Source organism: Astatotilapia calliptera, chromosome 11, assembly GCF_900246225.1.
Source record: "Astatotilapia calliptera chromosome 11, fAstCal1.2, whole genome shotgun sequence".
NCBI classification, from domain to species: Eukaryota; Metazoa; Chordata; class Actinopteri; order Cichliformes; family Cichlidae; genus Astatotilapia; species Astatotilapia calliptera.
Genome location: NC_039312.1, coordinates 17,771,488 through 17,797,411, shown reverse-complemented (window position 1 = coordinate 17,797,411; position 25,924 = coordinate 17,771,488). Strand labels below are relative to the sequence as shown.

Here is a 25,924-nt window from a genome sequence, read left to right as displayed (position 1 = left end):
AGCGTGGTACGACCAGGCACTTCTTCCTGAATCGAGGTATTTAAGCTTGCGATAACATGCGCCGCTTTAAATATTGTGCTTCTCTATTTAGACGCAGAGGACGCTTTGAGTTAAAAAGTGCTCTGCTAAAATGAGAGAATGTGTGTTAACGCTGTTCCCATGCTCTGCTTGTCTGAAACGAGTCAGTGTGAACATGACAGGGATGCTGTGTTTTTCAAGCTTCCATGTCAGCATGCACTTTTCAGGGAACAGGAAGAACTGTGATAGAAATACTGAGGGGACATGTGAAAGGTTTCTCTCTCGACTGTTTCTATTTCTGACCTGAGAATTGAATTGAGTACATGACATCAGTATGAGTAAGCTCTATTCTCTGTATTGTCGAAAGATGAGTCACACCGTATTTGCATTGGGTTTTTGTTTTTTTTTCCCTCAAAGCGGCTATTGATAAAATTCAAAACATGTTTGGAGAAATTAGTTTAGAGTTAAAAAAAACTCCATTCTTGTTTGGATCGCTGGGAAGCATGAGTAATGGCAAAGTCATACCATTGCTTAATTTAATGTGCTATGACCACTAAGTTGTTACTACTTCTGAAATAAGCCCACAATGTGAGGAACAGGATGTTGAATAATTTTAGTTTCATGTACAGTAAGATTTTTTTAAGCATATCCAACAGAAAAAAAAAAAAACACCACCAAAAACCCAGAGTGAAATGTACATTTTAAAAATACCAAAAAGATTCAGGCAAGCAAACTGAAAACACGAAGAGGCAGTGGGGTAAACGTGAAAAGATTTAAAAATAAGTCCCGGGGATGACACAGAGATGACACATTCCACGTCTGTCAATAGAGCAGGTTATTTGACTATCAGGCTACAGGAGCAGAGCTTTCTTCCTTTGACTTTAGCGGCTTACGAGCCAAACAACAGCTATACAGAGCGCCTGAAATCGGGCTCCTTGCTTATTCTGTGGGTCAGCTATTCTTAGGTGAGTTATTTTCAGCTTATGGCATTAGCCTGCTAAGATTAGGCGTCTGTGCGTTATCATTCCATCTCAGCAAGGTCCTGATATAACTATGGTTTGGAACAGATATTTATAGAAGATTCTGTCATTTGTCTGTTTAATTTTTTCTTTCCACTTTACAGCAAATCAGTCCACAGTGAGTAACATTATTTGTCTAAGGAAGCTGCTCAGAGGTGTCTTTCCGTGAGTTTACTGCGTGTTGTGAAAGAGTTGTAGACATAGCAGGTACAGTGCCTTTAGACACGGGGAGAGCTCAATCATTGGCTGTTATATTTTCATGACACTCTATCTGTGCGGATTCTTGTTGATGACGCGGTCCTTGCACTGACTGAACAGGTTTGTTGTGAACTGTTTTCTAAAGAAAACTGCTTGACCTTTTATATGATACTGTACTTGTCTGCCGTTTCAAGCGGATCGGCAAAGAAAGAGGGCTCCGTTGCATTTTTGTTTTGCACAGTGACAGCACCATCAAAGTTGTGATTAAAACAGTCTTCAGATGGGCTCTTGACAAACAGGGGAAAAAAGTAATTAGTTTTCCCTGCATGTAAAATATTAATGGGGACCTTTCAGACAATAACAGTGGCCTACATTTCAAGTCCCCTTGTCCATATCCTTGATCTATTCATCTGTGTTTGAAGTGCTTACTGCAAAAGAGATGGTTCAAAATAATACAAAGAATTTTATTTTGTTTCACTGCATGAAAATGACTCATTATGAGAATGAACTGATTCTGCTTCTGAAATGTTGTAGAAGTGTTATAACAGTTTGATCATCAAAAATTAGAAATACAAGATGCATATTTCTCACTGTTTATCTCGATATTCATGTTGTTTATGCTAATGGATGGTTAGAGGGTTTGCGGTTGTGCAGCGAGCTAAGGTAATTGACTCTTGCTGATTGATTTATTTGGAATTTAAGTGACTCTAGGATCAGCTGGCCGTGTTACAGAAGGACTTCCCAGTTGTTACTTGTCCTTTGCTGGGCTTTCTACATTGTGCCTGGATAACAGTTTCATATGTATGTTGTTTTATAAGACGATTAGCTATGACGGTAGGACGGGAGACAACTGGACTCCTGGCTCCTCTCAGTGAGAGGCCTGTGGTGGCTCAGCTCAGTTCTCTTTGTTAGTAGATAGCCTGCAGACCGCAGCTCTGGCTCAGCTGCAAGGACGAGCCTGAGTCTTAAAAATAAAGACCTGTTTCCTGGTTTAGACATGCCAGCTGCTCAAAATAACAAGGCACTTAATGAGAGATCCAGCACCACATTGCAGTCCCAAGCATCAGCTTATTTTTGCCCTCAAACATCTTCTGTATCTGGTTCTATTTATACTGTCAGACAGGGAATTTAGATCAGCAACCCTCTCTGTTTCACACGAAACGTTCACAACATGCGCGGTTAAAGTGCAGTTCATAGTGTTTCGTTATTTTGATGCTCAAATGGGCAAATAACTAATAAAATGCAAATTATACATAACGGTCTAGGAGCAGTATCAGCAAAGTGAAGATGGTATCCTTCTTGTTGTGCACACTCCTGTGGTTCAGTGGAAAAACACAACTACAGCTGCACTTGTAGTGATGTTTTTGGCCTTGTACGGGTTTTAATTTCATCAAACAAAAAAAGCAGTTATTGGGAAAACTGGTGGAAGTCGAGTTACATAACAGCAACAACCTCTAATGCTGCATTTATATGAATTTCATCCTTTTTGTTTGCTGAAATTTTTTTACGCTAATTTATTGATCTTAACTTTTAGAATCAAAGTGCTAATATTTACAGAATATTAGCACTTGGTTATTTCATTACAGAATTGTAATGAAATAACTGGATGTGTTCTGAATAGACTCCATAGTACATGTTGCACGAGTGCTATTGTTATTTAAACACATCTCTGAAACTAGACTAAGCCCCAGATAAGCCCTAAATAAGCATTTATGTTAATACTTGTTAACTGGTTTACCAACAGACATTTTTGAACAGAAGTGAGTGAACAGAAGCTTTATGTGCCTTTTTTCTTCAGTCTCACACAGTGGCACCAGAATATACCCCCAGGTGCAAACAGCTGGTTAAGAATACCTGCAGTATTTATAGTCAGAAGACACCGTTTACCATATTAATAACTCCATCCTCATTTTAATAGTCAGTTTAGAAGCTCTCAAAAAATGCTAAAGCATTATTTTAGCCTGGAAGTCAAACAAAGCCTGCGTTATTGATTTATTGTGTTAATATTTTGCAGTGTGCATCTTCATATGTCTTTTGGTATCCTCATGTGTAATAGTAGTGTCACTGGTGATGTGTCTCTCTACGATGGGAAGTCTGCTAATGTGGCCTGAGGCAAAAAAAGATAACCATCCAACATCTCAAATTAAGGCCGTGATTGTCACCCTAACCGCCACCAAGGCTAATGAGAGGCAGATCGGTTATAGAAATAAACACTTTGGGGACACTGGCGGTGCGACGCTGCACTGGGAGTGTGGTCACAGGCCATGAGTCACCCAATCCCCCCTTGGCAGGCCCTCCACAGGGAGGAATTTGGGCACGGGGCAGGGTGCTTGTTGCTCCCTTGTGCTAAAAACAAATTTGGGACCTGTCATTCATAAATCTCATGTTTACCACCGCCTAGAGACACTTCTGTGCGCTTTGTACCAATCAAGACTCATCAAAATTATCCATGATCTCCAGTCAGACCACTGAACCAGAAGTGGAAGGCTCTTCCTTGTGAGTGATCATTTAGAAAAAGGACCTGAAAGTTACATAAATGTGACACTGCTCTTTTATTTTTGCCCATGTTAAATTGAGCAGGCGGCCTCACAACTGTGACAGCCTCTCGCACATTGTCTATATTAAGACCCTGCTCAGAAAAGCACTTATATTTAGACCTAGTTACTGGTGGTTCCGTATTTTTTTGATACAGAAACAGCACATTTCGGTTTGGGTAGTTTCGAGGTGCATTTTATTTAAATGCATCTATATAACTGTAAATTTACAATAGCGGAGATGATATCCAGGACTGTTCACGGACGATAATATTGATGATGAGAATTGTTAGTTGCAAATTGTACTTTAAAAAGGTAGATGCTTCAGTGTGGTTGGAACAGTGCCACCCTTGCTTTAGGGCTTTACTTTTTTCCTTTAACATTGTCTTTCCATTCAGCTTTATTCTTGCCAACAGAAACCAGACAAGAATAGAACAGGCACATGAGGCTGTTAAGGTTTCCTCAAGGGCCATCGCATACAGTCCTGGTTATCAAAGGTGGCTTAAGCTTTCATGGTCCTCCTCCTCTCTCCTTCCTTCCTCCCTCCCTCCCCCTTCCCATCATGTTAAACCACTGTATGAGATTTTGTGATGGAGGCTCAGCTTGACGTGCAGATCAAAGTGGAGGTCCTTAATGCCAGTCGCAGTAAGAGTACGGAATGAAATATGAGATTAATTAGGTATCACAGTAGTGAATTCTCTCAGGCAGCAGGTGTTTTTTGTTGCTATATTTAGGTCCATTATGAAAAAGTAGCACTAATGTTGTCTGACTCTCCGAACCCTTCGATGGTTCACAGGGTCACGGCTGCTCCTGGAACAGCGTCCGCTACAAAAGAGTCCTTTGTAAAGTGCTTGCAAGCCATGATTAATATTCCCTGTCAGACGGGAAGGGTTTGTTCTACAGGTGCCTGTTCTCCGCGCCTGCCGAGCTGTTGCCCTCTTCTGTCTTTTGATTGGAGCTGTTTTTAGAACACAGAGAGGAAATATACAGCACGGGAGTCCCCTCAAGCTGCCTTCACTTTTTTGAAAATGTTTTAAGACAACTTATCACCTAACCAACGATTCTCTCCCAAATATGCGTGTGTGTATTTGTGTGTGTGAGAGTGTTTGTGTTGGTGGGTTTTGTAATGCTTTCTCTCTGTCTCTCGCTCTCTCTCTCTCTAGTGGGGACTCCTTTCTTATATAAGAGGCAAAAAGCTGATATAATAGTCAACATGTCACATTGCCAATGTAGGCAGAAGATGACATGCAGTGAGACTCGATCACTGCAGAATGGGGAGACATAATTACGTCGCCAGCGTTGCCATGGCAGCGGCAAGTTACGGTGGTGGATACTAGGGTGTGGGGTTTGTCACAGACCAGGATTGCGCCACTTGCTTTTATGTTTCTATTTATAATCATCACCGCCGCATACACATGGAATGGTGGCAATGAAAAACAGGCTACACGGCAAAACAAATGGACGCCAGTGAGCTTCACAGCATCAGTGAACGGGGTGGGGGTGGAGGGTGGGGGTTTCTGCTTCCTAACTGTTGGCTACTGGCTCTTTTTTTTAGCAGGTTTAAACCTTTTTTTTGTGGCATTTTAGTGTAAAAAGTATTATTGCGTAACAGAACCCAACGAAAGATTATTATTATATGAAGTGTCAGTTTTCGCTCAGCTTTCAAAGAACAGGTGGTGTGGTATTTGTTCTCTCAGATGTGACCCTCGAGAAGATTAAGGCAATGAATGCACTCAATAACTCTCCCCTCCAGCTCCACTGGAATTTTAAGTAGCTTTGAATATTTCTCTGGTTTAAAAATGGAAGCGGCATTATACAGTCTGGACAATGCGTATCTTCCCTTGAATGTCACACCATGATCAGCATGACTAACATGTCTACTTTTCTAGCGATTGTACATTTTTATTTTATTCACTGGCCAAATGTACACACGAATACCTTTTATAATACCTAAAGCTGGTTCAGAGATGTGATTCTTCAGAAAAAAAATGTTACTTAAACTGGATAGAGTAGTGTGGATTAAAGCAAAGGCAAAGCAATAAGGAAAATATTGTACAATCACTAAACATCCTCTATGGAGAAGAGAGATGAAGTAGCCCTGTCTCCTATGTTCTTAACCAGCAATCGATTTTCTCTGTGGAACAGGCTATATATAGAGCTTGGAGACCAAAGGGATGCCCTCTCACTTTGTATCTGGCAATTACTTATAATAGAGGCAGCTCTTACCAATGCGCACATTGCAGCATCTGCACTCGAGAACAGAAAAAGAGAGATCACAGAAGCATGGATCTGCAAACTTACAGATTCCCAATCTACTTCACCTTAAATTATTTATGTTAAAAAGGGATATCTGCCTGACAGAATCCCTTTATTTATTTATCAACTGGGAAGACAGGGCTTATATAAATACTCTACATAACTACTTAAATATTTTGTTCCAAATGTCCATATGCAGCTACTCCCAGTAGACTCTGCGCTGACGGATGTGATCCCGTGTTTGTTTATAGAAACTATTATAATTGCAGGTTTCTGAGGATCATGGGATAGAATTTGCTTTTCCTTTCCGAACCTTGTCTTTCTCTCCTCTTTAGTCTTCACTTTGCTTCTGTCATCTGTAACTTTTAAGATTCCTTATAGATTGCACAAAGCCTCCTCTGATTCCGACTTGAGTTGTTGAGGGTACAATTAGGACTGACAAATCTCTTTTTGCTCTGCCGTTTCTGTGCCACAGTGGATATTAAACCAGACGTGCCATTGGCTGTGGAGCCCTTGTCTCCTTTGGACCTCCGCACAGATCTGAGGATGCTGGGGCCAGGCTCGGACCCAGGACTGTGGGAGAGGCAGCTGCAGCAGGAGCTGCTCCTCATTCAGAAACAGCAGCAAATCCAGAAGCAGCTGCTAATCAGCGAGTTCCAGAAGCAGCATGAAAAGTTGACCCGTCAGCACCAGGCTCAGCTCCAGGAGCACCTCAAGGTTAGAACAGTTGTACGGAGACACAGCACAGCACAGCACAACACAACACAACACAAAACAACACAAAACAGCATGACATATAGCAGATCACTAGAAAACTGTATAACTAAGGAAAACATCAAAAAAAGTGCAAAAAAGGGGAAACAACTCAGCGCAGCAGGGCAAAGTGTTGAGCAATACATTAGCTCAGCATGACTTTAGTTTTTTACCGTCAAACACAAAGTTAGCCATCACTGCAAAATAGAAAGTGCAAAATTTAGCCAAAGCCACTGTGATTTATTTAAAAAAAGTGCTGTGTTCATGCTGATGTGATGCCTACATGCTTCCCAGCTTCAGCAGGAGCTCCAGGCCATGAAACAACAGCAGGAACTTGCAGAGAAGGAGCGCCGTTTGGAGCAGCAGCAGCAGCAGCAGAGCCAGCAGGAGAAGGAGCAGGAGAAGCATCGACGAGAACACCACATTTCCAGCCTGAGCCTCAGGGGCAAGGAACGCTCCAGAGAGAGTAAGAGCTCGACACCGTCACCGCTACCAATAGTTTTTTAATATATTTTTTAAAGGACACAGATGAAAGCAAGCATGGGGCCACATGTTTTAACCCATCAATCCTTTTTTTAACACATCACATTAGCTGAACGGCTGAAGCACAATATGCATACAACAGCTGGATAGGAAAGCTTCACTACAGTAAAGCTTGATGTTACACTCGTTAAAATATTCCCTTTGGACCAAGAACCTCTTCTGTCACCACTATTATAAAACTTTTATAAATGTGGAAAGCATCACCTTTGTAGGCATCATGAACCTAAATATTTATTGTAATAAACACTTTCACAAAATCTTTTCCAATATCTGCTGTTATAACTAATAGATGTACTATACAAAACAATAAAGATAAGTTAATATAAACACATTTTACCTCTTAATCTTAGTCAGGCAGATGCTTTGGATATTTCTGCGCTTAGGTTGGTGATAATCAGTTCTCAGTCATATTAGATGCGATACAAAAGATAAATAAATACAAAATCATGGAAAGTATAATTTTCAGACTGCACAGGTGAGCGTGACTAGAGGAGAAATTGCCCTCTGGCTATTGCTTTTCTCAGTATTTGCTCAAACTGTTGGATGACGTCTGGCAACAAGGTAAACCACGCAGCTCAAATGTGCTTTAAACATCAGATAAAACGAAACAATAAAACAATAAAGCAATGATGGCAGCGATACTTAACCAGCGAATGACATAAAGTTGGCAGGTGACATTTAAGTTTAGTGTTTAGGGGAAAATGTCTTTGAACAGCACAATGAAAATCGAGCCGGATATAGTATTTCATTTCTGTTTTTACCTTATACCTAATAATAGATGAGATTTATGACTTTGTCAGGGCAAAGTTGAAACTGTACCCTGCAACTGTAACCACCTGATTTGAAAGAACATCTCTGTGCAGGATCACTCTAGCAGGACTAATATAGTGCTCTTAGACCACTAGGGGGAGATCTTCCTACATAATTTTGTTGGAGAGTCTAGTAAATATATTCTAAAAGGATTATAGAGAAGAGGGCAGATCTGAATCTCAGTTTTATGTGAATGTGATATAGAAATAGATATCTGAAAGCAACAAGCATGGAATTATATGTTGTTAATCATAGCCCTAGGTTAACCCCAATCCCCTCCGTTCCGTGTGTTGGTCTCACAGGTGCAGTGGCTAGTACGGAAGTGAAGCAGAAACTCCAAGAGTTTCTGTTGAGCAAATCAGCTAAAGACTCTGCTAGCAATGGAGCTAATCATTCTTTCATTCAGCACCCAAAACTCTGGTATACGTAAGTGCTTTCCACTGATTTAGAGCCCGATAAAATGCCATGTTTGGGTCACACAGAAACATATATTACAGCTATTTGATTTATTCTTGTATTAACAGGTCCTCTCACCACACATCACTGGACCAAAGCTCTCCACCTCTGGGCGGCACATCGCCCACTTGCCAGTATACTCTGCCGTCGCCCGTAGAGAGCAAGGACGACTTCCCCTTGAGGAAGACAGGTTTGCTAATTTGCAAATGCAGACACCACTGAAATAAAAATGCAAATACATATGAATACTGTACATACATAAATATACAGCCATCTAATTTAACTATTTCAGTGTGCTTTCTTCTGCTAGTCATTTTATTACTTTCTAAAGATTAGGCTCATTGCGCCCACCCCCATGTTTCCTCCAGGGCTCAACGCAAAACATGCGAAAGTTAACTTGTTTTTTTTCTTTTTTTGTCTTCTTGATTCTTTTTTTGGATCATTTTAAAACATGATAGACAGACACGGGCACTGCAATTTTCACATGTTTTTCTTTCACAAGCATAGATCTGCTGTTTTTTTGTGCTAATATTAGCTTGCCAATATTAGCTTAACAAGGCCCACATTTTTCCCTATGTTATAATAATAAACCCAGTTCAAAGGCCTCTCTGAAGCTGATTAGCGGTAAATGAAAGAATTATGGCAGAATAATTTCTCCTGACTTACGGGCTTTAAAAACTATTTTAAAAAAACACAGGTTGTCACTAAAAAGCAGCTCAGGTTTGTTGGTTTAAAGTTTGAGGAGTTCCTGCAGCTCTTGGTTTGCAAAAGCATAAAAGCTTGCCAGGTTAAAAGCTTCATAATTTGGCAATGAGGTTATCAAATTATATTGTCTTCTTTTCCCTTCTGTGTCTCTTTTAATTACACTGGAAAACAGTTCTACTTGTTGAGTTATTTAACTACAGGCCTGTCGTGTTGTGCGTGTACACAATTTGGAGATCAGGAAGAAGAATTATACCTTATAAAATAAAGCCAGTTCATGTCAAGAGCAAATATTAGAAAGGTAAATGAAAGCTGTGTGAAATTTTATTTAGATTGCATCTTGATCTCTGATGTGCGTTACCGTTTTGTGAAGTGGAGGAGGAATATCTCCTCTAAATATCTATTTATACTTTTGAGACGTACCTTTAGACAAAGACACGATGTAAGGGGTGCAACAAGTGGAAAATCATTTATCTAACACAACAGAGAGACTGTTTATGGCATTGTTTGCATTTCAGTGCAAGTACAGAAAGGCCCATTTAAACAAATAAAAGGGGGAAGGATAACAGTTCGTTCTCCCCGCTTCTCAGACACATTCGTGCATCCATTTATGGCTCAGTCGCTTGCACTGATAAATCTACTTCTAACCCTCTAACCCTTTGGATTCCTGGATCTATATGTGGTCATTTCCTGCTCAGGCCTTCCTCCCCCACTTCCTGCCTGTCTTCATTAAAGCCCTCTGAGAGCTTGGCACGCGAGGGGGATGCACAAAGGTAGTGTTGTTCCCCGAACCACCGGCTGTCACTGATAGCTGATTGGCAGGTGTTGCCGTCTTAGAACTGGCACTGGCAGGATGAACCTCGACAGGACTGTTTGTTTAAGCAAAGATAGCTCTCTCAAAACAAAGTGGAGAAGACTCGAGTGCGCCGCGTTAGACTCCCCGCTGCTTCAGTCGGCCGGGCGGCTCAGCATCCTCTTTTACTCTTTGACTCTGAGGTTAACGATGAGGTTTGCGATGCATGTGCAGCGTTTATTTCACAAGCTCATAACTTGGTGATCAGTAGCTGTCTTTTCTCATATTCAAGTAAGCTTTTTGCATTTAATTCCTCACCCTTAAAAAAGGGAACCAAGTGCTTACCCTAAACAAATGTTGTGTTTTTTAGGAAAACCTTGAAACTAACTGAAATTTAGTAAATGAGTAACAGTGAACGAGTGCAAACCTGTTAGATTATTAGTCTCTAATTATGACCTCTGCTATTAGGTGCCCTGATAATAGTTGGTAAATCTTGCCTAAAAGTAAACAATAGTGTTAGTGTCATTGTCGCTATTTTACTCACTCAAGTAGTTTAAAGAATTTTACATGATTAACTTGTTTACTCGGTATATATCCTCTTTGCTTCAATTCCTGGTACTGCAACAGGCCGAGGGCACGCGATAGTCTGTGGCAAGAATAGTTGCAGCTTAGCAGTAAGAAGTGCAACACCCTCCCTAGTCTTGACCCAGTTACTAAATGTGTGCATTCAGCAGGTGCAGGAAAGATTTTCAAAAATAATCCTGCAAAGGTAAAACTGTAAAAAGCCCAAAGTAAAACAAAGTGAGGTTTGTGTGGAGCCTGTGTGCTAAGAATATAATCGGATTTTTGTATCTGAAAGATTTATTAAAAGAAATTAAGGTGCTGATCCTAAAAGATTGAACGTCTAAGGTGAAAAGGAATGCACCTTTGGCTAAAAAAAATGTTTCTGAAATAATGAGCACTATTATTTTTTTTTCTGTTCAGCATTAATTAAAACAAGGATGCCCAAAACAATGCATAGCTGGCCTCCTTATGTAGAGAACACACACCTTAGCTTTCCACTCAGCCATCTATCCAGGTCCAATCTCTAATGGGTACAAGTGCTCACAGTGACAGCAGAGCTAAAGTTCTGATTAAGTGGCGATAACGTAAGGAGATTGATTTACGACCGCACAGTAATGTTGTCATTAACTGAGACGTCGGAACAGAAGTGACCCAGGTGCTCAGAGTTTATGCTTTTCCGCCGCCATCATTACCTCCTGTTGCACTGCGTATCCGGGCTTTTTTTTTCCATAGAGACCAGTGAGAAAGTGTTTGTTCACAAGCTGCTGTCTGGCGTTCCCGTGGCGACCAATTGGGATGCGTAGCTTGGTGGCAGCAGCGTGTAAAAATAGAAAGCAATCAAGGCAGCAGGGCGTGAAGCAAATTCATAAGACTCCCAACAGCGTTTTCTCTCCATTTATCTCTCCTGCCTCCTTTCTTCCTCCCTCGCTCTCTTTCATTCTACCTCACACCCACAGGATTAGAGGTCTGTGCCACGTATTAGGGAAGAGGGTTTTGCTGCTTTTGACAAAAGCCAGAAATAGCAGCATTTGGCCCACTCTCCTAGCTTTGCCCCCATCGCTTCTCCCTCTCCTCCTCCCCGCAGTGTTCCCTATGTAAAGTATATCTGTATATTGTACATGTCGGAAGGCCTGTTTAATTATTGATCCGCTAAATAATTGAAACAGGTTGGCTATTGTGTAACAGAGGGTTTACATAACTTTAGCACAGCTTTGTGCTCTGGCTTTCAGTCAAAAAATCAGCTTATCCATTCTGCTTATTTATTTATGTGTGAAGGTAGCTGCAGTTTTTCATTCCTAAAAGGTTGACGGGAAGTCTTTGCAAGACATAACTAACAGAGTCACGGTTCAGTGGTCGTAAAAGTGTTGCATCCATATAAGCGATGGTTACATGATTCAAAATGAATTCTTTTCTATGATTCATCCTCTGGTCCTTGTTTATCTCTTTCTTCGTCAAATGCGTCAAAGATATAGTTCTTCCAACAACCTTAATGATCATGTCATCAGTACTTATTTAAAGGGTCTATTTGTTTTTTGCTTCCCATTCTTAACATTTACCTCCAGTCTGTTTATCTATAGGCATTGATTTGCATGGCAAAAATTTATTCTCAGTTGCCAATTTTTGTCAAAAAATTTGTAGAAAAAGTCATCTCGGGTATCTTACAAAAGTTTGGTGATTATATTGAAGCATTATTAGAATAGCAGTCTTGGACCAGACCATTCCTGCTGAGTAAATTTGACCCACTTAAAAAGTGTTCAAATAAAATAAAATGAGCCAAAACGTCAACATTTGATCAACATATTTAATCCATAATAAAGAAAAATGGGAAAGTCTGAAAGCATTGTCTGTCATGAAGGATACTGGTGGTAAGCGCCGAGGGGGAAGTGCATTAATAATAAGTCTGGATCACTTGAGGCCAGGCTGTGTGTGAGTGAGGCTTTTTGGTAATGTGCTCTGATTGTGTATTTGGGTATCTCTGGTTCGCATTAGGAAGAGGAGAGTGTGGGGAGAGCCTCAAACATCTGCCATGTTTTTGTGTTAGTTTAACTGTTGCTACTGTATCAGACTGTGGTCACCAGGGCGGCAGGTAGCGGACTATTTCACTTAGAGCCTGTGTGTTGCTCAACCTAATTTAGTCCAGATGAGGTGGAAATGGGCCCAATCCTGACTCATTTAATTTATCTGAAACCTGCTTGGAAATTCTACGAAACTGAAGTTGTAACATGTCAGGGCATGACAACAATGCTTTTTTTTGGACATATTTATTTTTTGTTTTATGTTAGTCTTGTTATTTATTCTTTCATTGATACATTCCCTTACTGAGGCTGTATAAACACATCCTGTTTGAATACACTCACATGATAGCATAACTTATCTCCATACGATCCAGACTTACTGAAAAATGTCTTTTATTTTTAGCCTCCGAGCCCAACCTAAAGGTACGATCCAGACTGAAGCAGAAGGTGGCGGAGAGGAGAAGCAGCCCCATGCTAAAGAGGAGAGATGGAAACATCATGACTCCTTACAAAAAGAGGGCTTTGGAGCTAATGGGTGTGTAACATAACCGACTACGTGTTGAATTCCTTTTTTTCTGTTACGTGTGCAGACAATCTTCAATAGCTTATTATCACTTCTTAAAATATTATCTAAAAGCAACACAAGCATATGTTGTAGTATTATAATTACATGATGGCTATTGCACTTTGATGTAAAAAAATACCATTGTAATCAGGCAGCTGTGACCATACGCATTAAGCTGTCGTGAGGCTTACAGCTGTTTTGCTAAGCCTCAGTGCATGTGTGTTGTGTGCAGAGTGTGAGCACGCATACTGCGTCTAACTCCTTGATGTTTTGTAGATTCTACGCCCACTAACAGTGCCCCTGGCTCTGGCCCCAGCTCTCCCATAGGGGCTTCAAGTGCCTTGGGGGCTGAAAATGGACCCTCCTCTCTGCCTACTACCACAAAAACGGAGGTATGTTTATAAATCATATGCACTGCAACTGTTGTGCCAAAAAAATAAAGCAGCAGGGTCTAAATTCTTAAGCGTTTCTGCAGGCATATCATTTGAATAGCAAAAAATAATCATTTAAAGTCAGGGCACTAAACGGCTCTCTGCCCTTCTGCTTGCAGCTATAAAAACAGCCAGTTGTCCCTCCGTCTGTTACACTTCAGTGAAAATGGCTCCCTACACTGACATTAAATGGGCACAGCTCGACCCACATGCTGATTGCCCATGTTTTCTTTTATAAAGATGGCACTATGTAGGAAAATAAATTTAGCCCGTCTTAAAATGCTAAGCGTAAAAGCAGCTAAGTGTACATCTTTTTTCTATCAAACATTTTTTTTTCTTTCCAGATGTACTTTAGAATTCGTTTTATGCTTTGCAAAGTAAGAAAATCTGTAGTTTGACTGCAAGGCTGCTGTTGGCTTGTCGTTGTGTTCCTGTCACCGGCCTGGCTGCATTCCTATACTGATTTGTTCTGAGGCGTTTCCCAATAGATTCATGGCTGAGTTACTGACCAGAGCTCCCCTCAGATTGAGTTCACAAAGCAGGCCATTATAAAGTGTGGCAGATATGACACATCTCTGAACAATCTTAACAGAGCAGCTGTGTTTTGCTTAACCATCACTGTTTACTCTCCCTGGGACCTCCAGTGACACAGAGAAGGGAGAGACGCCCTGACATCGGGCTGAAGGTTGGGGCTTAGGGAGACAGTCAAACTGTGGATTTTAATTGATATCCCAGGCACTGGTAGCCAAAGACACCCAGATGCTAACAACATAAACACACAGGACTGCTATTGTATCGGCCCTAGCCAGGGCTCTCATGCGAGACACCGGTGGACTGCGGGGCTGCTCATGGACCTCATGCCTGTTGCAAAAGCAAGGCGTGTTTGTGCACCGTTACATTAGGTATCCTTTTTCAGAGGGAACAGGTCCCTTGGGTCAAATACGGGCCGGATATCCACATACAGGTCACTGAGTACTGGTAGGGGTTGGAAGGATAAACATGGCTGTTCCAAAACCACATGCTGGTCCACTGCTCAGCTGGGTACAGGAAGTATGCCCCATTGCTGATGTTCTCAGAGAGAGTAGCTTGAGGGTGGGGACTGGGGAGTAGGAACAGGCAGAGGGCTGGCTAGGGACTGAGGAGCTGAGGATAAAACGGTAGATTTAGAGGTTTGCATTGCTTTATAATAGCATACCATCTTCAGTGGTGCCATTATTTTCCTAAACGCCAAACATTAAAACTCATACCTCTTTGTTTGCAGTGAGGAGGGCTGTTATTTATCATAGGTCATTATGGTCATGGCTGTGCTCATGTTGGCTTGTGAAACTGTGCTCAGCTGGATTCCTAAATCTGCAACCTCCTGTTAAATTTTGTCTCTTTCTCTCTTTTGCTTTATTCCACATGTTTGATGTAGAGATGGCCTTCCCAGCCAAGACTGTTCCGACCAGAGGGCTCTGTCCCCATGCTGAGCTTATACACATCTCCCTCTTTACCCAACATCTCCTTGGGGCTTTCTACTGCATCCTCGCCAATTAGTGTGAGTACCACTTTTGCACACTTACTCGTACAAGAAATCTTTCTGCATACACCAGTGTAGCCATTTAGTCAGCGTCAACGTTTCAACTCGCTCTGTAGGTTGTAAAACCTGCCATCAGTGACTGTCTGGGTGCACAGGTCACTGACCTGCGGCCCCAAATGATTTTATCGACCTTAGATAAACATTGTTCTGGGTCAGGCGTGCTCTTATCCTCCCCTGTTACCTCATTTATCACAGCTTTTAAAAAAGTCCAAGTCCACTCAAGTGCAGCTCCTGATAGCACAACACGTGATATATCATCTTTTAGTTCTCTGGCACATTCCACAGCGGTCTGTGCATCAGCTTCTTCTAACCATCAATGGTCCGATTTCACCCTTAGCTTTACTCATATATGCAACAAGAGCAATTTTCATTCATAAAAAAAAGCTATTATTGAAGTAGACGTGTTAAAGAAATGGTCTTAATAATAACATATACTTCATTGATCCCCGTGGGGAAATTACTCTCTCTGCATTTGACCCATTCACTCAGTGAAGCAGTGGGCAGCCAATAAGCAGGCGCACCAGGGAGCAGTGTGTAGGGACGGTACCTTGCTCAGAGGTACCTCAGGGGAGCCGTTCAGTGGATTAGAACCCCCAACCTTCCGATCATGACGGCGGCCACTCTACCTACTGAGCTATCCCTGCCACTAACTCACAGTTTTAGAGATTCACTTCTGTTTCCCTGAGATTTACAACTTTTTATCTTTACTCTTCTATCAGGCTGCTATGGGGTTGAAAGACAGATCAACAGAAATCAAGCACGGGCTGCCTGGGCACCTGCTGGGCCCTGTGCCCCTTCAGACAGGCCTGGAGTCTAAGGTGAGCCCCAGCCACCAGGCTCTCCTCCAACACCTCCTCCAGAAGGAGCAAATGAGGCAGCAGAAGATACTCTCCTCTGGTAAGATTGTGCCAAGTATATTATTTTACACATTGTACAACTTTATTACGTCATTTATATGTCATGAATTTGGGAGAAACTTAATAAGAGATTTTGTTTTTCTTTTGACAAGGCCAAGGCTCCATGTCATCACACTCTCAGTCCCCCCTGGCCATGAAGGATCGTCCCTCCAGCACTCGGCCAAAACTACCAAAACACCGGCCCTTGAACAGAACCCAGTCAGCACCGCTGCCTCAGAACACACTGGCTCAACTTGTCATCCAGCAGCAACACCAGCACTTCCTGGAGAAACAGAAACAATACCAGCAGCAGGTCCATATAAATAAGGTACAGTGCTAGTCATCAATATTAATGCGCACGGGAGGATTTTGACTTTCAAATATCTTTTCACAGCATTTTGTATTCCTGTTTGGGCCTCACAGGGTCTTGTTTTACTGCAGGGAGTCTGATTTAATCATTTTGAGCACACAAATGCTCCTCTATTTTTAGCCTTTTGTAAAAGCATCCGTGGCCGCTCAAGTTTACTGACCTGGGCCGTTGCCTGTTCTTCCCTGAAGTCCTTGTGTTATTTCTGCAAGGCCAGGACCTTTTGCCTGACTTCAAATGGGGAAGAAATCCTTCCCCTGCACTAATTTTGTTATCATAACTTAAGGCATCAGTGCTGTTCACATGCTAACTCTGTGAAATTCAATTCATCTTAGATCAAATGAAGAAAAAAAGTGCCCAGAATGCATTTTGTTCCTTTGTGGCAATATTTGTGTTTCTGCGAGCTGGCCGAGGCGACCTCCCAATACACTGAGTCTAATTATGCTGCTGAGGGACGTGTGCGAGGTGGCAGACACTGTGAAAGGCTGCATTGTGTGAGCTCTCATACTGATGTGTCCCAACACTCAGCCCTGCTAGAGCCATGGGAACCATAGAACAGCTTAAACCTTGAAATAATAAAAAGCACAAAGCTCCACAAGCTGGATTTTGGTGGTGCAGTACAGACGCACAACTTTAACAGTTTTTGTAACAAAACATGTGCCTGAAAGCCAAAAATTTGTTTTAAAATCATATTATCATCTTATTAAGTATTCTGTGAATCTGATTCTATTGGGAGGTTTGGAAGAATAGGGACATATTGTGTAGCAAAACGTGAACAGGTTTGGCTCTGATCACTCAGGCCAATGAGATCGCAAATAAAGCCTCTTTAAGTGGAGGTTATAAATGGCCTCTAATCAGGGATGAGCCCTCAGTGTTTATTGAGAGGGATCTCTGAAACATTGCCCTAATTAATTTCCTAGCAGAGGCTTGTCTACAGCTGCTTTGAAACATCCTTTAGTGCCAGCAACAGTAGGGGGCACTAATGGAAATTTAGAAGCGCTTAGGGATCTTAGGAAGGGGCATGAACTCTGATTACTAGTGCCAAGCTAAGGAGGCTAATTCCTGTAGCTGAAAGGGTATTTATATACGGATTCTGTAGGCTGTAATGTTATTTGTTACCAGCCATTTAGAGGGAAACACTTTCCTGTCTGTTTCTGGAGCCCCCCTGTGGTCAAATAATCATATTATGGCACTGTTAGCTGCCATTGAGCAAAGCCCCAAGACACAAGTATGGAGAATTGTAGCTGTGATTGGTGAAAGAACATTTGTAATGGGAGTATGAAAAAGAAGAAGAAGTGCTATGCTAAATAAATAATCCAGGTTGAGAGTGTAATATGATGTGCTCACAGATGCCAGTAGAGAGGATGCTGCAGGGAGAATGTTGTCTTATGTTTTCTCTTCTCCCTGCAGCAGAACTGTGCAGAATATAAACTATTTTTTAAAGAATAAAACATGATTTGCAGTTGGCAAGACCTTTTTACGTGTTAGGCTTTATATTATAATGCAACTAAGTGACACTAATCCCCTTTAATGGTCCAGTCACTGCTACAGAATATTTATTTATGCACATAAAAGGCAGGAATAATGGCTAATCTACCCGCAACCCTCCTAAATGCATCAGTCAGAAACATTTCATTCATAGCTGGCCTTACATTAAACAGATATTGGTGTTTGATTGCGCTTGTCAAAAGAAATACAGAAGTTAGTTTTCTATTATTCCAAATAATGTACATGTCAGGGTCCTTTCCAGCTCTAAAGTGTTTCTTTTTTGATCCAGTGTAAGAAAAACATATTTTTGTTGCAATACATGATGTAGAACCATGAAATACTTGAAAGACATTGTGTGTTTTATTTTAGTTTTTGTAGTTTTAAAATGGGGAATGACGTAATTACAGGGACTGTGAAGTGTTTGCTTTATTTGATTACCAAATAATGACTGAGGTTTTTTTTTTTTTTTGCATGTCTTATTATTATTATGACTATAAATAGACTTATGAGGACAATACCTTTGTTTTTAAAAGCTGCAATTCTGGTTATAAAGCCAGAAACCTCAAGTTCGAGTTATTTTTGCTTTTCTCTCATTGAAGATTGATTTTTGGCGACCGTTGACTGTGGGATAGCACCGTTAATATTAAGGTAATATGTTTTGCAGCTGTTGTCCAAGTCCATTGAGCAGTTACGTCAGCCCAGCGCACACCTGCAGGAATCAGAGGAAGAGCAGGAGGAACAGCACAGAGAGGAAGTAGAGGGCATGCAGGAGGACAGGCTGCCCCCTGGAGGTGTTATCCGGAAGCACACGCTCAGCAGTAGCAGCAGCGGCTCGAGCAGCGAGCTCCCAGACACTCACTACGGGGTCATCAAGGTCAAAGAGGAGCCAGCTGATAGTGAGGATGAGGCTCTGACCAATCAGAGCTTAGAGTCAGAGCAGAGCACCTATCTCCACCAGGTCAAAGGGAGACTGGTGATAAGAGCCATGATCTGAGAGGGGAAGAGGATGAGATCACACACTTGCAACATTCGCAAATAAAGAAGTCTTTAAAAAGATGCACATCTGCAGACAACACATGCACACATACATACGCACACACACGCACGTGCACACAGCAGCTATTGCACAGTAGGCCAGCTCTCCTTGTCATGACATATGACCCCTTTTCACTCAGCTGCAGCCTCACTCGTCCTACACTCTTAAAACTCTCCATTTGTGATTTTTTTGTGCAGTGATCTCTGTAAAATATGTACGTTTCACTTGTGTAAATATGAAAAAAAAAAAAAAAAAAATTTAGACCGTTGTTTTTAAGAGCTGCTTTGGTCTTTTTGAGTCTGCTCAGCCGGCAAAACGTTGTGTGTACATATCCTGTGGATTCGGCATCAAAATGATTTCTAGAGGGAAGTTTGAGCAGGTGTACAGCTTTAAAGAGCCACCTTTTGTTCCCATTGTGTATTTTTTTGTTGTTTTTCTTTTGTTGTTTTTTGGATAAAATATTTGAATTCTCTGCTATCCACTCCATCATTGTGTAAGTCAGTAAGTCCTCACAGTACATACCGCATTGTTCTCGAAAATCTGTGATGATGTTCCATGTTAAATGGTCTCAGACCTGAAATAATAAACATCTGTCTTAGAAAGAATGTACACTTAAATCCTAAGGAGGACGCTCCCTTGGGTTGGCTTTTGTGCTGGGAGTGATATTGCCACTGCTCACATTGCAATTTGAAGGATAAAGCACTGTAGCCCTTATTGGGTGTGCAGACACATCCCGAGTCTCCATGTCTCTTACTCTCTTAGCAGTACCAGAGCCGGGGTTCTGTGTTAAGCTGAGCTCTCCTCCCTCCGTCTCTCCTCTGGGTCCAAATCAAAGCTCGGCCCAGTTCCTGCCCAGCTTTCAGCAGAGGAGTCAGACAGAGAGAACGAGAGAGAGAGAGGGCCGGGCAGGAAATGCCTTCTAGAAGCCAGGAGTTGGAGTGATTCATGTGTGCAGGAATGTTGAGAGAGGAGGACCTAGGGTTGGAGGAGTCCAAGGGGCCAGGCTTAAGAATTGATTTACTGTCAAAGCGAATTACAAAGTGAGTGGGGATATGGTTAAGGGAGTCCTTTTTAAAGGGAATCGCTTCCTCTGTATTCCCCTGTGGCATGCTTACCTCAACATGCAGGTTTGATGTTACTTCAATAAAAAAAAAAATCTAATTAAAAAAAAACAAAACAAAAAAACTGGACGGGACCTCGCTTCTCCGTTATTTTTTGTGAACCCGTTTCCCCCGAAGTGCCCATTGCGACATGTATAGTCTGTCTTAAGGTGATCAATCAGTTGTATTGCATAGCTGTGAACCTTCCTGTTTCATTTATGCTGTCGGCTAAATGTTTTAAAAAAACAAAACAAAAACAAAAAACCATGAATAAAAACTAAAAGAGGTAGTGTAAGGTTCTGTGTTTGGATTCATGTGAAATCAAAACTGTCTGTCTTATACTGTACATTCAGATTGTCCAGTTTTAATGTTTTTAGTGTAAGTAAACACAATCAGAACAATGTGAGTCTTGTTCTCTTGCTCCTTTGATTTGGTTGTAATGAGAACTCCTTTGCTGCCAGTGTGTGGAGGTGGGGAGGTGCGGGGGTCCTGTGGTCTGTTCATAGCAGTTTGCATTTCTTCTCTTTGTTGCCTTGCGTGATAAACCTTTCTTTTTTTTAAAAAAAAATAAAGTTAATTTACCTCTGACTTTTTTTGTATTTTTTCTGATGAAAAGTGAAAGTAGAAAACATCATAAAAAAAGCCCCCAAAGCATATCCACAAACACTTAAGGTTTTTAATCATTTTGAAATTAACATCACAAACAGGTTTCCTAAATCATTAGCCAAGCTTGCTTTTCCCACACTACGGTCGTCTTGCCCAGCCTTATATTGCAAGGAGATCTACTTTTTAAAGGGAGCTTAAGGGACTTTCAAAACATTTCTTTGATGTGAGCAAGCGAGGCTTCTTGTTGCGGTATTAGAACAGTCAAGATAAGGTGAGCTCAGAGCAGGTGATATATGACTTGCGTGAATACTTTTCAAACCAAGCTTAAGCAATTTCACAGCAGGCTTAGTTCATGGGCCTGACCTGATATGCTATACACGCAATGATGAGACCAGAAAACTTCAGTCACAGTCTAATGTTGCTCTCTGCAAAAATGCTACTCTGGGAACTTTCAAGTGACAGAAGCAGGAAGGCCTGTTTTTGGCGGTTTCATCTAAATAACAGATTTAAGAAAATGAATGATATAAAACAACAAATTTTACCCAACCTTTTCTTCTTCTTTTTTTTTAAATGAAACTTTCATAAGAGCTCCTGGAGCATTTTCACAAAGGTGTAGAGTTACTTCAAATTAGGAAGCATTTGAGTTAAATTAGACACTGACTCTTTCTTAAGTAGATTCCATCTGTCTTGGGCTTCAGGCTCTCGTGATTTTAAATGAGCTGTTACAAAGGGAGAAAAAATAACGAAGCCCAAATCCATCTGCGCTGCCCCTCCCCAGCTGCAGACAGGGCCAGTTGTAAAAGCAAACAAGCATTTTTAAAGGTGTAAGGAAGTAAGAACGACAAAACTCTACCTATTTTCTCTAAATGGAATAAACTCTAAGTTAGCCCTGTATTTTATCACCAACTGTGCTATTTCAGAAAAAAATATTTGGATTGAGTGTGCACATACATATAAGAATGTGCGATAGTGGTGGTAATGATGACTTTGTGGAGTCATAAATTTTAAGGCAGAAAAGCAACAGAAAAACACATTCTTAGCTCCCTAAAATCAGCCAAATCATGAAATACTGTTCAGAGGCACTTGAGTAAAAATGGCAGAGACTAAAAAGCACTCCAAACACTCAACTGCTGAGAACCCTCAAAAACCAGGGTTTATATACAAGGACTGCAAGCCATAACTGGAACGACATTAATCAGAGGGGTTTTTTTGCGCAGAAGTTTCCTTATTGAGAAAATAAACATGTCTCCTTACAAGTAAAACATATTGAAGTTAAAATGATTTCTGATTAACACCAAGAATACAAAGTGGACGCAACTAATGAATGAAATGAAAGACTAGAAGAAAACCAAAAAACTCAGACCCATAAATAGAATTTGGATGGGTTAACCTGTGAAACTGTAAAACTCTGACTCATAGCTGAGAGAGCTACTGAACACATCAAGGCTGTCAGATAGATAGATAGATAGATAGATAGATAGATAGATAGATAGATAGATAGATAGATAGATAGACAGACAGACAGACAGACAGACAGACAGACAGACAGAGCTGGTATAATTGTGGTTTGATGTTTGACTGGCACAGTAGGGTTTTCAGTTAGAGGAGCCCATTTCAGAAGCCTGCTTTCTCCATTCCAGAAGGAGTTTTCATGTGCATTTGGGATCATTGTCCTGTTGGAATACCCAATCATCTAGCTGTTAAGTTGAACAAATTTTGTTGACTTTCAAGTTAAAAGACATTTTAGAACCTTTAGCACCACCTATTAAAAGATTTAAGTGAGTGTTTGTGTATATTTGAGCCAAATTTTGGTTTGATTGAAGAAAATCCATTCTTTGCACCCAGTTCTTGTTTTTTAAAGTCATTAAAGATGTATGGAGTACAACCATTCCACCCTTAAATGTGCAATGCTATAATCTGACATATTTGATGTCTACTACTTTAACAGTGCAGAATTTGGATCTTAATAGCAGCAGAGATGTCGTGTTGAGCACTTCACAGTCTGCTTGGGGAAAAAAAGTGGTAAGCACCACAGGACAAAATGTCTACAACTTACGAATGACAAATCTTTGATATTTTCTGATTCATCTCTTAGTCTTCTGATTCATCACTTGCATAATGACCCTGATGTTCATCAAAAACCTGCCTTATCCAGAAAATAACCAGATATTTCTTATTGGTAACCATGTGTTCCCTCGCAGTGTCTCTGTACCTGCAGAGAACATTTATTGGGCATCTCTGGAATTTAAACTGTCTCCTGATTTTTTGAGGTGAGACTTTCAGACCTAATGACGTGGTGCAAAATGTAATGTTTTCATCATGTAAACCAGAAAGGTCAGTGTGTGAAATAAAACGACAGAGAGAGGCTGTGAAATAAGGGCACCTATAGCTGATATGTAACAGAGAGTGGGGAGATTTGACTTCTATGACATTCCAGGAGCATTATAAAAAGGGTTATGAATATATAAGAATACTCCACAGTAATCAAAACTCACATAACAACCAGTGTTGCCCATAAACATGGCTATACTTCAGGATGTAAGTAATCTTGTTGAGGTGCTCAAAGTGATACTCACAGAGATGGACTTGCTAATCAGGAGTCAGCTTGAGGTTGAAAAACATATAATGGAATTATAAAGAATATAATGAACCCACTGAATGTCTGCTTTAGCAGTACTGATGATGAAAAACATAAAGTAAAAATAACTGTCAGTATTTCAGGAGCCTGTTGAGAAATGACATGGCATCCCACTCATGCTCTCAAGTAACTGCTTTGTACTGCTGAAGATACAGTCAGATTTTCCTGCATTAAAGATTCAGGTTACCTCACATGCAAAGACTAATGACAAGAACTTTTAGAGGAAAACACTAATGGTAATAGAGTTAAACTGCTTCAGTAGTGACCCTAAATTCACCTGCCAGCCCTGGTCATTCTGACCCAGCAAAACCCAAAGTTTCCCAGTTAACACAGAACAGCTGTGGAAAACTTTTTGTGGCTTCATTCAATCAGGATTGAACAGATCCCGTGCATGGCTTTGCTCGGCTAGAGTAAGAAAGAGAAACATGCATTTGTGTTTTCTCCAGCCAGTCTTTCTAGACCCCTTTCATCAGGTCACAAATCTTAAAATGAAGTGCTTCAACAATCTGGGTCCACAGCAGGGTTTTTGTGAAAATCCAGTGATGTTGCTTGAAGGTAAAAGGAATTAAAACAGGCTGATTTTGACCAAAAATTGTACTTTTTTTTAATTCAATGAATAATTTTACTCTTAGTTGAAGTATGTAGGGATCAGCTAACTCACACTGACGCATACTTGGCATCATTATATGTGCCTTTAGGCTCCTTTGAGAGTCAAATGTCAGAGAACACACATCATTTATTTCTTTATGTATTTGTATCCTGTAATAAGACATTTAATAGGCTAGTTTCCCCCCATGTGTGGATTCATGTAGACGTGGCTACACTATTTAAAATACAACAAAACTGCAATGAAGGACTTGTTTGATGCTAACAAATTTATTCAGTTTAAACTGTGACCATTTTGCTTATGTTAGAGTTTGACATGACATTTGCCTCCTAAGTTGAGACAAATGAGGAAGTCATTTGTGGGACAAACTTGTAATTCTTTAAGTCTTGCCCACCAAAGTTGAGGATGAAAGGGAGCTAAAACAACACAAAGAGGGAAATTTCCAGCTTTCCTTTGTGCCTGTCAAGATTTGTGCAAGTCTGCCATGCAGTAGTGGTGTTTTCCTTTCCATGTGCTGCTAACCATGTTCGAGGTGTAGGGCAGCGCAGGTTGGCAGCAAATGAAGGGGCTGTTAAGTGCGCTGGTGTGAAAAACAAAGGACACAAAAAGTAAGATGTCAGATTTGTGCCCAGTACACTCTTTTACTGTTGGATCATCTGTGGTTTGTAATGTCTGTGAGGCCTTCATTTCTTTCTCTGGTGGCATGTACGCTGTCATTTAGTGTTCAGTTTAACATTAAACTGCAGTTCAGTGGAAAATAAAGCTTCATTTGTTCATTCTATCTTGATAAAACTGTGAGTTTTCCCATTAAATAAAAGTTTTCCAAAAACATCCCACAGAATTTCTTCTCCTGCCCACTGAGTTAAAGCACTGACGTCCCAACGCAGATAGCATTTATATTACTGCTATTTGCTGTGACTGGTGTCATCCATACTGTTATCATAGCCTTTCAAGGATTAATATCCTTTTCAAGTTTAATGAGATAAGAGACCTGAGGGAGTTTTCCCCCTGCTATGTTCAAAGACCATCCAGCTTTAGTAACTGCTTTATCTCAGCCACTGATTGACCTTTCTGATAGGTGATACTGAGGAACCACAGTGGCCAAAGGAAGTGGCCTCTCCACTTAGGGGATGGGGGGGGGGGGGGGGGGGGGGGGGGGACTGGCAAATCTGGGCTCTCCTGTCTTTTAGAATCCCATCATTGGGGCTCGGTGTCCCCGGGATGCCGACTCTTCTCTTTGATTTCAGCGACCAGGCACTTTTACGTGCCTTCCTCCCTCACATTGTAGAATCCAGAGACTGTAAAGCAAGCCTGCCGTTCTCCAGCTAGTTGGATGGGACGTGTTTGTAAGCGTTGCCTGAATGCACCGCCAGGCAAAATGACACCCCGAGGGCTTGTAAACTTGAGATTTCTTCTCTAAGCGTATGCCAAGAGACCCCTTTCAGTTTCAGCCCAGACCTTCTAATATATTGCTGTTTGTGGCTTGTGACCATGAAGCAATGGGATTTTCCTTATGATCCATACAGTATGGCAAGGACATATATTAACTAGAGACACAATCAGGAAAAAAATAATAATGAGCTGGGTGAAACATAACATGAAACGTCAGACTTCAAAAAAAGCTCTTGATTCATAAAAATGTTAACTTCTAAATAACAATTATAGAATTAATAAATAAATCATTCAGCAAATGAAGGGCATTACCAATCCTGTGGTTCATTTCTATGCTTCACCATATTCCAAGGCCAAACAAGAGCTGCTCTGGCTAAAGATTTTTTTTTCCAAGCAGGGTTTAAGGGCTCTCTCATTATCACTATATACTGAGAGAGTAAAATGAGGGCCCCAGAAAAGGTCCCGCGGGGCATCTGCGTGTGAGGGAGTTGATTGTCCTTCACGCTGCACACTATATCACAGACTAATCTCCAAGGGAAACATCTGTGCGTGAATCGA

At 41.0% G+C, this 25,924-nt stretch overlaps 1 protein-coding gene across 4 annotated transcripts in view; it reads left to right on the top strand.

Moving 5' to 3' along the window:
- hdac9b (histone deacetylase 9b) overlaps positions 1 to 19,260 on the top strand; it is a 37,003-nt gene extending 17,743 nt beyond the window's left edge. For 2 of the 4 annotated variants that reach the window (XM_026185926.1, XM_026185924.1), the window contains 10 exons: positions 6,501 to 6,742; positions 7,073 to 7,244; positions 8,425 to 8,557; positions 8,656 to 8,777; positions 13,065 to 13,196; positions 13,503 to 13,618; positions 15,072 to 15,194; positions 15,956 to 16,133; positions 16,246 to 16,460; positions 18,652 to 19,260. In XM_026185926.1, the coding sequence (XP_026041711.1) occupies positions 6,501 to 6,742; positions 7,073 to 7,244; positions 8,425 to 8,557; positions 8,656 to 8,777; positions 13,065 to 13,196; positions 13,503 to 13,618; positions 15,072 to 15,194; positions 15,956 to 16,133; positions 16,246 to 16,460; positions 18,652 to 18,981 (1,763 nt within the window). In that variant the 3' untranslated portion in view covers positions 18,982 to 19,260. Of the gene's footprint in view, positions 1 to 1,021; positions 1,156 to 6,500; positions 6,743 to 7,072; positions 7,245 to 8,424; positions 8,558 to 8,655; positions 8,778 to 13,064; positions 13,197 to 13,502; positions 13,619 to 15,071; positions 15,195 to 15,955; positions 16,134 to 16,245; positions 16,461 to 18,651 lie in introns of those variants that run through there. The other 2 variants (XM_026185927.1, XM_026185925.1) reach the window with 2 other exon arrangements.
- The last annotated feature ends 6,664 nt before the right edge of the window (positions 19,261 to 25,924 follow it).